The 17,783-nt window shown below is 40.1% G+C and overlaps 1 protein-coding gene across 1 annotated transcript in view; it reads right to left on the reverse strand.

Annotated features, from left to right (window-relative positions):
* LOC122670703 overlaps positions 1–17,783 on the reverse strand; it is a 30,965-nt gene that overhangs the window by 13,010 nt on the left and 172 nt on the right. The window contains exons 2-11 of the mRNA XM_043867663.1: positions 17,564–17,753; positions 17,192–17,386; positions 15,974–16,048; positions 15,616–15,786; positions 15,207–15,370; positions 8,705–8,923; positions 3,595–3,721; positions 2,455–2,643; positions 1,741–1,827; positions 1,439–1,596 (exon numbers count right to left, since the gene is read on the reverse strand). Of these exons, the coding sequence (XP_043723598.1) occupies positions 1,439–1,596; positions 1,741–1,827; positions 2,455–2,643; positions 3,595–3,721; positions 8,705–8,923; positions 15,207–15,370; positions 15,616–15,786; positions 15,974–16,048; positions 17,192–17,386; positions 17,564–17,749 (1,571 nt within the window). The 5' untranslated portion in view covers positions 17,750–17,753. The remainder of the gene's footprint in view (positions 1–1,438; positions 1,597–1,740; positions 1,828–2,454; positions 2,644–3,594; positions 3,722–8,704; positions 8,924–15,206; positions 15,371–15,615; positions 15,787–15,973; positions 16,049–17,191; positions 17,387–17,563; positions 17,754–17,783) is intronic.

Below are 17,783 nucleotides of genomic sequence, written 5' to 3' on the forward strand. Positions count from 1 at the left end.
GAATTGGGAATTTTAGGTTAAAATTAGGGTTAGGTTTTGACTAATGAAATGGGGGTTTATTGGGTAAGGCTAGGCAGGTCAATAGGAGTATAATGAGATAGGATTTGTAGGATTTGAGTGAAGATTTGAATTTTGGAAATTAGGGTTTCGGGTTTCTGAGTTCTCGGGAAAGAAAGGGGTGATGAGATCTACGGTTTAGGAATGGATTTTGGGGCTGAGGCTTTGGACGAGTGCTAGGAATGATGAGAAGGGAATTCAGTTGAAGTTTGAGGTGATTAGGATGGTTAAATAATGCTGGCCAGGTTTTAGGGTTTTTTTGGGTTTCACAGCGATGAGGGGGAATTAGGGTTTATGGATGGTAGATGGAGATAGGGATTGGGGTATCAATTGGGAGTGGAAGCTTAGGTTAGAGGATGAGAAAGGAGAAGGGTAATTGCAGAAACTTATAGTTAACTTACTGGTTTGATTATCAACAATGGCAGCAGCTGAGCAATTCAGAGAAGGACCTCCTGTTCTTCACGATGCAAGGATTCGCAGGAGTCCACCTACCCTATCCACCTTGATATTCCCACAAGGATGCAAGCACTCACAGAGGAGCAGAGGCAGCAGCACAATGGCAGCAAGCAAAAGCTAGAAAGCAGTATTTTTTTGAAATCAGAATAGTGGGGGAGCAGGGAGCTGCCCACGATTTATGTATTTATAATCAAAACAATTCCAGCCCTCTTAAAATTGTGGAGGGGGAAATAAAACATAGTTTAAACAATGACTTAAAAGATTCCTAATGAACCAATCAAATTAAAACAAATCCAGCCAATCAGAATTAGTTCTTAAAGACTGTAAAAAAAACTAAGTATAGAAAAAACTAGGCTCCAACGAAAGCAGCCAATCAGGGCTGTTTCTTCTACTTCCTTGTGCTTGGACCTGCATCAAGTTTAGATACAACATCAAAGACTTCGCGTGGTTCTGATTGGTGCCTTGAATCACCATCACTAACCAATGGAATACATCCACAAACTATTTATAATGCTCAAAAAGTTAGATCATGGATCTGTACCCACGAAGTCTAGGATTATCTTCCAAGTGTATTCCAAATATTACAAATCAACATGGATGAATTTAAAGTTCAAATTGTTGTCAACCATTTGGTCAGAAACCTGAAAATGTTTCTTAATGGTAACCAGCACTTTGTAAACTCCAATCCCCACGGGAAGTTAAATGAATGAATTATTAGCAACTGAAACCTCAATCCACCTCCACTTTGTACTTATAGCCTAGAATAGTCTACCTTGTAAACTGAAACAGCAAAACAATGGATGCAGTATTTCATTCATATTCTGGAAGAAATCTGAACATGAGGAATCACAGATTCAGACAGGCAAATCAAATTCAAAGTATAATTATTAACCATGAATACGACAAAAGGGAATGATGCTCTCACACAGGAATGACTCTTGTTCCATAAGTCCGGTATAGATTCCCTGGTTTTCCATCTCTTTTCTTTTTCTTATCCTTCCCACGTTTAGGAGCATAAGTTGCCCAAAGAGGCCTATGCTTTATTATGGTATCATTTGAACCATCTGATTCATCCATCCAATGCTGAGGACATGAAAAATAGTTAGGAAGGAGACATCCATGAAATAGGAAAACATAAATCAAGAACTTCATCTACAGGGAAATTTAAGGACAAATTTTAAGAATCCATCATCCATAACATCAAGTAAACAGATAATTCAGACAAACCTGGCGGAGGAAAAATTTACTTGAGAGAGAAGGATCAGCAACCTCAAGCAAACCAGCAGCAAGCACATCAGCAGACCGTTCCATCTCCTGCAATAAGCAATTCTCAATGTTTTACACAAATCAATAAACTCTCAAATAGAAGTGTAACTGAATCTCTACTTATTCAACACATCTGATTTGCCCCCTTAGTTTTTTTTTTATTATTATTAATATTTTTTTTAATTTCAGGAGATCAGAAGATATCACAACTAGATACTTGACCTCAGAATAACTGAGAAACCTTTCACCAAAATTCAGTAAATAATAAGCTACAGAGCACAGATGACGCTAATAAAATGAAAAACCTTAGTCATCCATCAAAAGGGTGAAGGAGAAAGGTGGGGAGGTGAAATGCTTAGTCAAAAGATGATATGTCCTTGATGCCTACAGATATGTTTTCATTAACTAATAGAAAAATACTGACAGATGCCTATCTACAGGAATTGTTACCAAAATTCCTCACCGATCAGAATGTTTCAAAAGGCTAAAAGTGTAACTTAGTATGGTGATGGGAAATAATCTTAAAGTAAAAGATAAAGACTTACAAATGCTGCGAAGCATGTTTCACATAACAGTCAATTAACAAGGGAAAACTTGAGAATGTTGTACTTTGACATAGCCATCAATCATGACTGTACATATTTAACGAAATTGAAAGGTAGTACATGAACCTACTTCTTTGAGTATGGCACCATCCAAATATGTCTTGGTATGAACATGGAAACGTCCATCCTGCTTCGTTTCTTGTAAAGAATGACCCCGCATTGCTTTTGAAACAGCAATTGCTAGTTTCTCATGGCGATGCAGTGCATGTGAACCTCCTACAATTACTACTTCCTGCCCAGCATGAACCATCTTCTTCACCTGAAAATACAAAATAACCCACACAGAGAAACATTGTAACTCCAACTTAACATAATATTGCGTAACAAGTCAACAACATAGACTTTCAGTACGAATATTCTTGCAACTACACCATGCAAAGTACAATCCGTGAAGACCCACACATTAAGTTTTATGTCACACTTTCCAGAACAGAAAATGTACCAAGAAATAGAACGAGGCAAAAAAAAAATTTGTGAAGTCCTACTTCGAAGGTACCTGAAAATCTTATCTTCAACTACCACAACGGCAAACTGACCAGATAATACAATTTAAAAAACTACAAAGTCAATTATTTCTCCATGGCTATAGCATTAAGAAACCTCACATATATGTATAGTTTTAGCCTTTTCTTTCTTATTTGTAAATTCCATAACAGGGTAAACTGACCAAGGAGGATTAAGGAAGGCACTGAAATCACAAGAAAGTGACTAACATTGGGAATGTATGGGCACATTTTGTGCACTATTTTGGGGTTAATTGGGTGGCTCCCAACTTAATAAAGGACACCTTTCGTACTTGGCCACATCTTTCTTTTGGAGAAGAGGGAGAATATTGTGGAAATTCCCCAATTTTCGATTGCTTGGGAGTATTTGGGAAGCGAGAAATCAGAAGATATTTTTCCAGAATGGTCAAGGACGTCTCACATTGGCTGATAGTGGATTATTAATCTTAAGGTCCATGAACAGGTATCTCCAGAGATGCATGGGAAATGTTTTGAAATTCTCTTATGGGATTGTTCTTTTGTTACTTCTACTTTTTAGAAAGCTTCTTTTTTCTAAAGCTTTTTGGCACATGTATAAAGCTCATACTATATGGCGGCGATTGCATATGTTTTATCAATTTCAAAAGTTAACATTACATTTCAAAAGGGGGGAAACAAAAAAACAGTTGCCCAATTGCCTGGATATTATTCAGCACAAAGTCACTCACCTCCGCCTCAATTGCTTGGATATCTATACTGTAATTGTGACCTTTGTCCATGATATTGTAACGGTTATGATTTTGTAGAACAATGATAGGTATAAGCAACCTTGTTGTCAAATCAACAGTTTCAAACCTGAGAACAAAGAAGACAAGTGAAAAATTTACGAAGGTGGTTCTAAACAGATCTAAGCTATGGAAGGGTGGTTATCTTAAGGAGACTAAAAGCATATACACACTGTGATTTCCCCATGAAATCATCTATAAACATACAATATGAAAAATGACAAGGATAAGCAATGAATGGAATGACAATACAGAAACAGTTCTTGTCATGTACAATAATAGAGATTACTGATTGAGAAATCACTTAACCTAAGCCCTCCAGTCACAATTGCTGAATTAAATTTTACCTTGATCATCAAACCAAGGGCAACAGGACAACTGTACTTTCAATCAACACAAACACATGATCTACATAACTCGGCCCTAATTCAGTCACTAATACTGGTCAAACAAAAAGAAAAAGCAATATTTATCCAGAGCTTCCTTGAAAGCACCTCCTATACCTAAAGGCCTAGGGTAACCCAATGAACTACCACCAATTTGGGGACCACAGACCAAGACCTACAGGTAAGCATAAAGGAGGTTGAGATGAGAACAACAGGGAGTGGTTCTTCCTCTCAAAGCCTCTGACTAATTTGTTGCAGAGGAAGATGTTATCTAATATGCTTCTGCCAAGGATAAAGGCAGATTGGTTGTCACTGACAAGGGAGTCAACCACCAGCTTGAGCCAATTAATGAATTTGTAAAGCAAGTTGAAAAGGTAGATAGGCCTGAAATCTGCCATGGAGGAAGCACCATCTTTCTTAGGGATGAGACAGAGGAAAGTGTGATTGACCTCTTTAATCTGCCTAGGATAAAAGAAGAAGCTCTGCAAGGCTTTGATAAGATCCACCTTGATGATATCTCAAGCAGAGGAGAAAATACCCAGGCTAAAGGCATCTGGTCCAGGAGCTTTGTTAGCCTTGTGAAAGATGACAATGGAAAGAATCTCTTTATCAGATAGGAGGGCCTGGAGGGAGGAGGAGGGGAACTTGTTGAGCAGGCCATCAGGGATAGCATCCGAAGAGAGGGTGGAAAGGGGCCTGAAAATTTCGTCATGTAGCCAACTGCCTCATCCTTGATGTCTTCCACCTTAGAGAGAGGAAAGCCATCACTTGCCAAAAGCATGGAGAAATAGTTTGCATTGGTCCTAGCATTGATAGGCCTGTGGAAGTACCCAGAATTGGAGTCTCCACTCAAGCCACTTAACTCTGGACTTCTACTTTAAGAAGGTCTCTTCTTGGGTAACTAAGGATTCAAGATCTTTGGATACGGACTTCTCTTCTTCTGCCAAGGAAGAGTTGTGAACATCAGACTGGAGTCTCAGCTGAATATCTGAAAGTTTTGAACAGCAATCTGAGATCAAGGTAGAGATGTTCCCAAAACTTGAAGAGTTCCAGCATTTGAGAGCACTCTTCACATTCCTGAGCTTCTGGGCAAAGGAGATAACGTGGCCGAGTGAGCTTGAACTGGCTTGGCACAAGCCTCTTGAACAGAACAGAGGTAGTCGGCATGAGAGGACCACATATCAAAGAATTTGAATGGCTTTGGGGCAAAGGAGACGTAGAGCTAAATATGGACAGCAATGGGCTTGTGGTCAGAGATGTCAGGCGCATCCATAGTTCAAGAACTCGCGAGATCTCGGCGAGTTTCTCGGTTTTTTGAGAAGCCGAGACAAGATGGAATACGATACTTAAAAGCACAAGATCTCGGCGAGATCTCGGATATCAGGTTGAGATCTCGGGTTGATCCATTAAATGACCCATCTACCACTTTATTTACTTACCCAACTCGACATATCTTGGTCGAGTTCTGTCCAAAGCTTCCAAAACTCTTCTCTTCTTCCCCATTTGAAGCTCCTTCTTCATTTTACCTGTGGATTTCAAGACTTGAACTTCGGGAGAGGTGATTCAGATGCACATTTGAAGATTCAACTACATGGCCAGGAGAGCACCGGTTCCGAATATAGTTTGGGCAAACAACACATGAGTTTGACAATCAAAGCACTGGGTCTGATTTTGGGCCCATATTCCCAGTCCCAAACCAGCCATACCCATACATGCCTCAATATGACAGTAGCAGTTGATCTCATGCCTCAAACCAACCGCCTCCGCCTCTTCTATACCCTAGGATAGGGGAGTTGGAATATGTTGATTACAACACTTATATGAGTGTTGTGGCAAACTATGTGCAAAACTACAGCAACACTATGACATGGGAATTCTATGTGGATATGGTTGGGATTGAATACATTAACATATCACATTTTATGTAACATTTGTTTAAAGATTGATGTATTGTACACTTTAACATTTCTAATGCTTATTTAAGTTGTTTTACATTAATTGAATGTTTTGATTGCTTTCTATTACTAAACTATGTGTAGAATAGGGTATTTTGGTACATCGTCGCCTACCAACCTATGGTCCGAAGTGAAACTCATATTTGGACTTTGTTTTTGCAAAATCTAATAATGCCATTGTGTTTAAATGACCAAAAATAGGCTGAAAACCAAGTTTCAGACCCAAACTAGGTCTAAAACCCACCGAGTTGAGGCTTCGAGTCGGAAAAAAAAATGCACCAACTCGGCAAGATCTCGACTCGACTCGGTTTTCCAAGGGTTGAGTTGGTACCGAGTTCCGAGTTCCGAGTTCTCGAACCTTGAGCACATCAAAGATTGCATGAGAGGAGGGGAGGGAGGAAAACCAAGCTTCATTCATCATCACCCTATCAAGTTTGCAAGCAATTCTAGAACCACCACTTCTTCTATTATTCCAGGTATATTTCAGCCCACTCGCGAATGTCCTCAAGGCAATCATTAAAAGCATCAACTGAGACATCATCAAAGTGAACTCCTAATTTTATGACCAAACGTCACCAAAGCGAATAATATTAAAGTCACCCGCCATGGCCCAAGGAAGGGATCCCACTTACAAAGCAATGAGGTGAAGGACTACCCAAAGAGAAGATCTCTCAACTGTAGAGCTAGAGGCATATACTGCAGTGAAGAGAAAGCAGAAGTTCCCTTGGTAGTCAAACATGTTCACATGAATGAACTAAGAGGGGGAAGACAACAATTGAACCTGAATTTTGGAGGGTCCCACAGGCACAATAGGCTGTCGTTAGGGTGATGGGTGTAGTTGGAGGAGACTGACCAACTCGGAATAATCGATGAGGCAATTTTGGGGGCGTATTCCTCTTTCACCCTTGTCCCAATAAGGAAGTAAAATGCTACATGGAGCTTCTTGGTATAGTTGCGAACTTCGAATTGCTTTGACAATGAATTTAAGCCTCGGGCATTTCAAATGATGCCTTGATTCATCTGGAAGAGTAGGAAAGGTGCTTTCGGGGCTCTGCATAACCAGGGCTATAAGGGGCCTGGTGGGAACAAGCAGGCCTTAAGGGACAACGCCTCTAATGCTCCAGGATTGGGGAGAAGTGGTAAATAGGTGGAGGGCAAGGGAGAGGGCTAGGTTAAAAGGAGGAGGGAGAGAGCTTCCTGATACAGTTGCGAACTTCGAATTGCTTTGAGGAGGAATTTAAGCCTCGGGTATTTTAGATGATGCCTTGATTCATCTGGAAGAGTAGGGAAGGTGGTTTAGGGGCTCCACATAATCAGGGCTCGAAGGGGCCTGGTGGGAACAAGCAGGCCGTAAGGGTCAACACCTCTAATTCTCCCGAATTGGGGAGAAGTGGTAAATAGGGGGAGGGCAAGGGAGAGGGCTAGGTTAAAAGGAGGAGGGGGAGAGGGGGCCAGGAGAGGGGGAGGAAGGTCGGGGAGAAGAGAGGAGGGCAGCAAAGGACCCTGCAGAGGGGACAGAATAACGAGCCTTTTGGGCGAGGACACCAGGGGGGGGGGGGGAAGAAATGGGGATTAGACCTTCTGGTCTGGTAGGGCTTAACCTAGTGGATGGGTTAAGGGCTAGAAATGAGATATGAGAGCGGGTTAAGAAAAGTAGGGTGGCCCATCCCCGTGGGTTTAGGGTCGGGGAAAAGTGGTATCTGGAATGTGGTGGGTATCGATAGAGGGCCCACCTCAAAATGCAAGGGGGTTAGAGATGGGGGTTTATCCGATGGAGGAGGAAATTAGGAAAGGTAGGTTTGCAGGAGGGAGGAGGGAGCAGCGATGCCAAGAGAGTTAAGGGAACAGGAAGAATGAGCCAATCTTCTTGGTGGGAAGTCCGGGTGGTTCCTTGGTGGGATTGGTGTTTGATCCAATCAACACCTTGCGGTGCGAAGCCCGGGTGGTTCTTTGAAGATCTCATTCAAGTTTTAGTTCAAGTTTTGATTTTTATTCTAGTTTTACAATCAAGCAAGCTGCTACCAAGGAAATTTAATAACTAAAGTAAGTTTGAATCATCCCCAACCCCTACCAATCTTCTTCTAACCTTCCAACCACTGAAACCCTAATTTCCCCCATCTCAAATCAATTCCCAAAATCCTAAAACTCCCACAGCCCAAACCAACCACCAGAACAGTCCACAAATCTGACCGATTATCCCTCATACCCTCCTAAGAAAACCATTCAAGTTTGGTTAACTTCTGTCCACCCAAACCCTAGAAATCCATCTTTTCTTCTTTTAAAAAACCCGAAACCCTAGCCCTAACTTGCTGCCATTCAAGTTTGCACACTTCCATCCATCAAAACATCTCAGGACCTTCACTTATAGACCCCCTATCTCAACTTGACATAACCCATACATAAAACCCTAAACCTAATTTCACCAAAAACCCTATTTTGACCTAGCCAATTCACCTGTTCATAACAGATCCTGGTTGATTGGCTCCTAGCTGGTCTCCTACCAATCTAAGACTACATAAAAACCAACCTCTATCTTTGTTCAAAGTCTAACTTTCAAACAGTGCATGCTAAAAGTTAAACTTTGTTTTCTGATTTTAGAGAGAGAGTATCTCATCATTGAAGGACTGATCTTACTGCACGAGGCACTCAGTTTAAAAAAAAATGGTATGAAATATTATACATTATCAATTGCATGAAGATGACTCAAAATACCTTACATCCGGAGCTATGACATGTTCAATGGTGGTTGAAATCAGAGCTCCAAGCTGTCCCAAAAACAAATCACGGGTAGAGCGAACACTAGCAGCAACTGAACCTCTTGAAAACATTAAATTCCATAACCGAGGTAATGTTCTATAACTGACACTTCCTTCTTCAGTTTCTATCTTTCCATATGTGCAAGGGCCTGCTGAGAGGTCAATTACAACAAATCTGGACAGCATGGAAGGAGAATTAGATCCAAACACAGAAAAAAAAATAAGGGAATGACACATGATAACTCAGCAGATTGAAGCAATTGCTAGCCACAGGCCCACAGCATGACAAAGAAGAGCATATTCTGCTTCATATAAACAAATACAGATTGAAAATGAAACTACATTAAAGGCTGGCTAGATGTGCACCAAAAATCTATTTTCTTCAATATTTCTGAATAAAAAAGAAATCCTGTGGAAAAATAATACTTCATAGATCTTTCCTAACCAAAGTATCACAATATTCACGAAGGAAAACAAATGATCAAGGATCGACTAGATTTATACCATACCTGTACATAGATTCCATAAAAATAATCATTGGTTTAACAACAAAAAAAAAAAATCAACACACAAAAGCATCAAGTAGACACCTAGATCTTAAATGTTTTTATCTACTCAAAAGAACATCAAGCTAGCAGATGTTCACCTCAATATTAAAAAAATCTCAACACCAACATTCTTCTCGGTTAAAGTATATCGAGTGATTAGGTTTATGATATCTCAATTAGGATATTAGAATATCCTAATCCAGATTTCTCCCTTACTACTCCTAGTTCTATTAGGATTTCTCTCTAATTAGTTCTAGTTCTATTAGGAATTGTTTTATTTTATTTTGTGGATCCTACTATAATTAGGAATCCTTCTTGTAGTCTGAATATTTTGATTGATATAAATAAGACAGTATGGAGAGGGACTGTGCCCTCGATTCTCACAGTCACAGTCTCTTTTCCTTCTCTCCATCTCTTCTTCTTCTTCTCTCCTCTTATCACTCTCGGTTCTGGTGTTTTAGCTTTATATTCTGTTACATGGTAGCAGAGCACAACCATTAGGTTGTTGTCTCTTGCGATTCTGGTTTGAGAGTCTTCTCAAAGTTTTAATTTCTTCTAAGGGTGCAGCACCCTTTGCTGCATATATGGATTAAGCCCTAGATAGAGTTTTCAATTGAAAACTAAGGGCTTATTTTTACCACAGCTTACCTGAAGGATCTGATCGATTGGAGAACTTAAAGTCGAAGGTGCTCAATTATTCTGAGGATCGATTGCAGATTCAACAGTTCTATTTGCAAGTTTCTCTCCTCTATCCCCTGCGGTTCTCTGTTCAGGGCTTTTTATTAGGTGATTGTGTCTCCAATTGATCCAATTCTGGTTCCCTTCTTCAGGTACAGCATTCAATTATTCTTCTGTTATTTGGTTGAGTTTGGGTTTCTTCAAAACTTAACTCTGCCGATTGTCTTGCTGGTATTGTTGGGTTTTAAATCATACCCTTACCTCACTACTGCTACCTGTTGGTTTTTCTGCTACTGTTTTTGGGTTTTCAAACCCCAATTTTGCTACTACTACTAGAAGTTTTGGGTTTTGAAACCCTAACCCTCACGGTAACTTTATCCAACCCTAATCTGGGTTTTTTAAGAAGACGATTGTCAGCTTACTACTCTTGCTACTGCTATCAAGTGTGATACTGCTGCTGCTACTGTTTTGGGTCTTGTGTTACCCTAATCTGGGTTTGTTTTCTTCTTTAAATCATGTACAAACCTCTTCTAATGTTATCCTTGGCTCCTTGCTGATGGGTCCTCTACTAAGGTCACTGGTCATGGAACTGTTTCTCCCACTTCTTCCTTAACTTTTTCTTTTGTACTTCATGTTCCTAAATTACCTTTGAATCTTTTATCCATCAGTCAGCTTACTAAATCTCTTAATTGTTCTGTGACCCTTTATCCTTCTTATTGTGTGTTTCAGGACCTTCGTACAAGGAAGACGATTGGTGGAGGGCTTGAGCATGATGGCCTGTTTTACTAGGATGGCACTGGCCCTTCTACTGCAGCTACATCTACTACCTTAACTACTCCAATGCAATGGCATTTACGCCTTGGTAACCCATCTCTTCCTAAACTACAGTTGATGGTTCCTAGTTGCAAGTCCGCCCCTCGCCTTGAGAGTGAAGCTTGTGAACTAGGCAAACATCACCATGCCTCTTTTCTTGCTCGTATTATACCTAGAAGTTCTTCATTATTTTTAAGTTAGGTTTTTCTTATTTTGTTAGTTTTGTGGATGATTATTCTCGTTCCACTTGGGTTTATTTGTTGAAAGACTGGACTCAGCTTCTTACTATATTTAAAATTTTTCATCAGAAAATAAAAACTCAGTTTGACGAGTCTATTAAAGTTTTTCGTTCTGACAATGCCTTTGAATACACTCAAACTGAGATTTCTGATTTTTGTCTCACTCATGGTATTGTTCACCAAACTCGTTGTTCGTACACCCCACAACAAAATGGAGCGGCCGAACGCAAAAATAGACATTTACTTGAGGTAGCCAGGTCCATTATACTTCACATGAATGTACCCAATTGTTTTTGGTGTGATGTTGTTCTCACTACTTGTAATCTTATTAATCGCATGCCATCATCCGTTTTACAAAATGAAATTCCTTTTTCTCTTTTGTACCCAAATCATCCCTTGTTCACCTCTCCACCACGTGTGTTTGGTTGTGTCTGCTTCGTTCACATTCTTCACCCTGTCGTTGACAAGTTGTCTCCTCGGTCTATTAAATGTATTTTTCTTGGTTACTCTAGGACCCAGAAAGGTTACAAATGTTTTGATCCTATTTCTCTAAACAGTTTCTTAGCTGACGTTACCTTTTTTGAAAATACTCCTTATTTTCCTTCACTTACACCGTCCCTTGTATCCAATGAAGAACTTCTAGGTCCCTCCCATACCTATGCCCATACCTATCTCTCCACCTGTTAAGGTTTATCAACGTCTCCGTTGTCTCCCACGCGTTTTACCCTCCACTAGCGCTGAGCCGCCCACCATTGACCCTGGTCCATTACATCCTGCTCCCAGTGTTTCGGAGCTGCCATCCACTACTGCAGACATCGCTTCTCTTGCCCCGCCATCTAATTCTGACGTTGAGGGTTCTCTTGACTTACCAATTGTCGTTCGTAAAGGTACTCGCTTGTGTACTCAATAATCTCATCAATCTCTCATTGTTTATCCCATTGAAAATTATGTATCCATTTCTCATCTTCCACCTCACTATCACCCACTTGCTTTTGATTTGTCTACTAACTTTGTCCCTACCACCTACCGTGAGGCTTTATCTCATCCTGGCTGGAACGTGGCAATGAACACCGAAATGTATGCTTTACATTCTCGCAATACTTGGACTCTGATTTCATTACCATTTGGGAAGGATCTTGTCTGTTGTCGTTGGGTTTATACTATCAAATACAATCTTGATGGTTCTATTGATCGTCTTAAGGCCCGCCTAGTTGCCAAGTGCTATACACAGACTTATGGTGTTGATTATTTTGAGACCTCACTTGTTGCTTGCTTGAACTCAGTTCGGATTCTGATCTCTTTGGCCGTCAATTTAGATTGGTTGTTGTATCAGATGGATATCAAGAATGCTTTTCAATATGGTGATCTTTATATGGAGCAACCTCCAAGGTGTGTTGCTCAGGGGGAGGATTCTACCAAAGTATGTCGACTTCGCAAGGCAATCTATAGGTTGAAATAATCTCCAAGAGCATGGTTTAATAAATTCAGCTCCATTGTTACTCAATTCGGGTTCTCATAGTGTTACTCTAACCATTCTGTTTTTGCTTGCCGCCAGGGCTCAAAGGTGGTTATAATGGTATTTATGTGGATGACATTATTATATCTGGTAATGATGCTTCTAGTATTGCTCAAGTGAAGGCCTATCTTCATCAACACTTCCAGATGAAAGACTTGGATATTCTTAAATATTTTCTTGGTATTGAAATTTTGCGTAGCAAGAAAGGTATCGGTTTATCACAAAGGAAATATGTTATTGATCTCCTATCTGAAACTGGAATGTTGGCTTCTAAACCAGCTGATACTCCCATGGATCCCCATCACAAACTTGGATCTAGTGAGAGTGAAGACTTTACAGCTGTACATCAGTATCGAAGACTTGTTAGCAAACTCATCAATTTGACTGTTACTGGACCAGATATTTCCTTTGTTATTGGAGTTATTAGTCAGTTTATGCAAGCTCCAAAGAAAGTTCACTGGGATGCTGTTTGTCATGCTCTTCGCTACCTTAAAGGTGCTCCTAGCGAGGGTCTTATTTATTGTCCCAATCGCAATATAAATCTGGTTGGGTTTTCTGATGTTGATTGGGCTGGTGCTGATGGTGATAGGTACTCCACAATCGATTAGTGCACTTTTGTGGGAGGTAACTTAGTCACCTGGAAAGGTAAGAAACAAACCATTGTTGCTAGATCTAGTGCTGAAGCTAAGTATTGCACTATGGCACATACGACTGCTGAGTTGATGTGGATAAAATCACTACTTCAGGATTTAGGATTTCCTATCACTCAGCCTTCGCAAATGTTTTGTAACAAGCAAGCAGCCATTTATATTGCCAGTAATCAAGTGTTTCATGAGAGGACGAAGCACATTGAAGTTGATTGTCACTTTGTTCGGGACGCTGTCATGAAGAAGTTGATTTCTACCCCATTTGTTTCCACTACTAATCAATTGGGTGATGTGTTTTACTAAGCCGTTGTTTGGTCCTGCTTTTCGTTGAAGTTGTTACAAAGTGGGTCTTGGTGATTTGTACACTCCAGATTGAGGGGGAGTGTTAAAGTATATCGAGTGACTAGGGTTTATGATATCTCGATTAGGATATTAGAATATCCTAATCGAGATTTCTCCCTTAATACTCCTGGTTCTATTAGGATTTCTCTCTAATTAGTTCTAGTTCTGTTAGGAGTTGTTTTATTTTATTTTCTGTGGATCCTATTATAATTAGGAATCCTTCTTGTAGTCTGAATATTTTGATTGCTATAATAAAATAGTATGGAGAGGGACTGAGTACTCGATTCTCACAGTCACACTCTTTTCCTTTTGATGCAGGTCCAAGTACCCGCAAGAAGAAGAAGCAGCCCTAGAAATAGGTCTGAAAGTTAGATTGTTGGAACCGAGTTTTAATTTTCAGTTTTCAGTTTCTATACTTTTTTTTTTTGTACTCAAATTGAACCATTGGTCTGACCAGTTCAATTTAAGTGACTCTTTCCTATTGGCTGATTTTCTTTTATTTCTATTGGTCCTTAGAGGATCTTTTCAGTATTTTCTTTTTTTTTTTAAGTTATTTAGTCCCCCTCCACGATTTCTAAAGAGGGCAGAATTATAGTTGTAATAGACATTCAGGCTCTAGGATTTCTATTCCTGAGCTGATTAGGTGTAAGGCCTTTGGCCATGAATTATACATAAGACAATCGTGGGAGGCTCCCCCACAGTTCAATTTTCAAAAATCTGATTCTCAATCTTAGCTGCTATTGTTGCTGCTGCTCTGCTCCTCAGTGGGTTGCCTTGTGGATCTCAAGGTGAAGGGATTAGTGGACTCCAATCGACTCCTTGCATCTGTTCAGATCGGGAGGCTCTTCTCTGCTACAAGTTATTTCAAGCTGCTGCCTTCGGATTCCTGCAAATCAAGTAAGTTGGTTTAATTTTCCTGCAACTACCCTTCTTCTCCTAATCTTCCAACCTAAGCCTACATTCCCACATTCGATCCCCATAACCCTAACTCCATCTAAACCCTGTCCAGCCTAATTCCCTCCATCAAACACAATCAAATTTCACCCACAGCAGCCTTACCATCTTCCTAACACTCGACAGCAACCTCTTCCCCATCCCTCCATTAAACCCTAGAATTCCCCAACAGACATTAAACCCAAAAACCCTAGAAATTCCCAGATCTACACTTTTACGCATCCATCCAGCCTGAAATTCTGATCGAATGTCCTTCCCCATCATTGGAAGAATCAACCAGAACCCTAGCCCTAAACTCCCATCCTAAACCTAAAAACCACCTCACTTACCTTATCCAAAACCCAAAAACTCGGAACCCTAGTTTTTCTGAATTTTAAAATCTCACTCAAACCTAGCTCATCAGCTTCCTCTAAACCTGCCTATTAATACCATATAAGACTCATCTCCATATTCATAAACCCAACCCTAGAATTGACCTAATTCCTCAATTCTGTCCAATCGGCCAGCTGATTAGGGAGGTCCTGGTTCACTTGAATCCTAGTAGACCTTTGTCTATCTAGGACTACATTACCTTCTCTCCATCTCTTCTTCTTCTTCTCTTCTCTTCTCACTCTCAGTTCTGGTGTTTTAGCTTTATATTCTGTTACATTCTCCATGTCAGGACTCAGTTCACCATAATCAATAACCAGAAAGAAAGAAAAAAAGTACACTTTAATCATACCTGCCAGAGCCCAACCAGACTTGAGATGCTCCACCTCCATTGTAACGGTAACGGTAAATGTAGTCACCCTCCTGTTTTTTCATTTCTTCCTCGGTAAGCTCATTTATTCTCCCATACATTAGACTGTCAAGATCAATTTCCTTGTTCCTAGGATCCATTCTGACCTGCAAAAAGTAGGGGGGGGGGGGGGGAGGAAGGTAAAGCAATAACAACCCAAAAGAAAATTAGTAAAATAGCCACATTATAATTAACAGAGTTTCACAATCAATGCAAGCATTCTGTTCCTAGGTGCTCTTTGATATCTTACTAGATGAAAGACAGACAGTACTCCATACAATAAATTGACTGCAGTGGGTATGAGGGAGGAGGATAAGCATAGTAGCAGATGGAGAATATTGGTAGTCTATACCTTATCAAAATTAACAACAAATATTACACTGGGCACAGGCTTGTCTACCATCTCAGCTTCAGAATATCCACCATGATCCATGTCAAATATGTAAGAATATAGTTTCTGAAATACTGGCTCCACAAGCATTGCATCTACCTCAAATAGAGGCACTTCCCTCCCATATTCACTCTAGAAAACATAGACAAGTTATTGCACTTCATTTAGATCAAATATACCTCTAACTTTCAAATAAAAATGGAAAAAAGAATATACTATCACTGCACCTCATTTAGACTAGATCCTAGTAACTTTCAAATATAAAATGGAAGAAATAATATACTAACACAACACAAAAACAAATTTAGAATGGGATCACCTCTCTTGCAGTTCCAGCTTGAACCATAGCCTCCTTCATTGCCTTCTCGAGTGCTATTAGTTCTGGTTGCCCAGCCTGCACTCAGAAATAAAATTTATAGCAATTGAATTAAAATAAACCATATAACAACATAAAAAGAGAAAGAAGAGGACAGTGATTTGGGAAGACATTGTTTTCTTAGACTTGGCACATCCATTGTAATAAATAAACAGAAAAGAAACCCTCTTCTTGAAGTGTTTATGGACACATACTGACTCTTTTAATAGAACAAAATTAAATTGAATCTATTTTGTTTTCTTTCACTCCCCTCCTCCCATGAATAGTGTGCACTTTCATTACAGCACAGAATCGGTAAGAGGGGGAGGTTCTAAATAAATAATAAAAAAGGACCCAAACACGTTGCATGAGGTAAATCCCAATGTATGCCAAATCCTTCTCAACTACTTCCATAGCCAGTTCATCCACCAAATAGTTCACCTAGTGCAGTATCCACTAGAAGGTAAGCACCTCACGGACCTCTCTGCAACCACACATTAACAATCTGATAACAACTGCTAAGTCTCCCGGACTCCATTGCTGTACTCCAATATGCATGCCTTAAAATTTGTATCCCCTGATATTTCTCCCCTGCCACTTCTCAGGACTACAGAATCTGACACCAAACCTCAATTTCCCTCTTCCATCAATTAACCCAAAAGAGTTCTGTCACAGAACTTTTCACTAGGGATCTAATACTTTCCATTCAACCATTCTAAGTCAACATTGAAGTGTCCAGCCTCCAGTCTCTAAACCATAAATCAATGCAAAAAGATTGTCAGAACTGCCCATTGGTTCCTAGTTTTTGTTGCCATCAGGGACATCAATGTCAAAAATAATTTCCTCTTTTCCCTCTCGATAAAAATTTTCTTCTTTGCCATCCAAAAAAAATGTGCACATTAAATTAAGCCAGGCACATCCAAGGCAACTAAAAAATTCATTAAAATGTTTTAGCATTTAGAACCCAATATAGTGTCACACCATCTTGGCAAGGTACAACAATGGTGCATACATGAATATGGCATGAAATGGCACATACTCAACAATCTCCTGGCATACTTGCGAAAAGAAAATCTAAAAGATAAACGCAGAGACTGGAGCCGTAAAACAATAATTTTGAATGCCCGGAACGAGCAGGATAAACAGATAAACAATATACTGGCAATTAAATCAGAAGCGTACCGGAAATGCATTATAGACAAGATGGTGTTCGATATCGAGTGGCTCGCCCGTCTCCAAGCACGCGGGCCTATGGGATGGGAAGCTGCTTCTCAGAAACTCCTCCAGCTTGTGCGAATCAACAACGTACCTATAACCCCCATCTCCATTGAGACCGAGGAGGACTATATTAACTTCAAGTGGGACCTGGAATGGAACCTGCAAGACAGCTACAGAATTGCATAAATCCATGAAATGTTTTTGTTCCAACTAAAACTCCCAGTCACGATCTGAATTATAGTGTGAAATTCAGAATTACTATATAAACCGATACCGATACACAAATCGATGAATAAGAAAAATGGAACGCAGTAAAGACTAAAGAGAAACAATTACCTCAGCGCGAGAGTGTAGCATTCGTCGAACATCGGAACGAACACTGTCTTTGACGTCGTGAAAAGCTCCGTGATGCCACTGTGGATGTCCCGGATCTCTACGAAAAGCTTGAGGAGCTGATTCCGTGTGCCAGAGAAAAACACCGAGACAGACTAATAACGAGCAAAATCGAGAGAAAGGTTTCATTGCTCTCCCAATTGTTCTAGTCTCGAACTTCTAA

Source organism: Telopea speciosissima, chromosome 8 (assembly GCF_018873765.1).
Source record: "Telopea speciosissima isolate NSW1024214 ecotype Mountain lineage chromosome 8, Tspe_v1, whole genome shotgun sequence".
Lineage (NCBI taxonomy): Eukaryota > Viridiplantae > Streptophyta > Magnoliopsida > Proteales > Proteaceae > Telopea > Telopea speciosissima.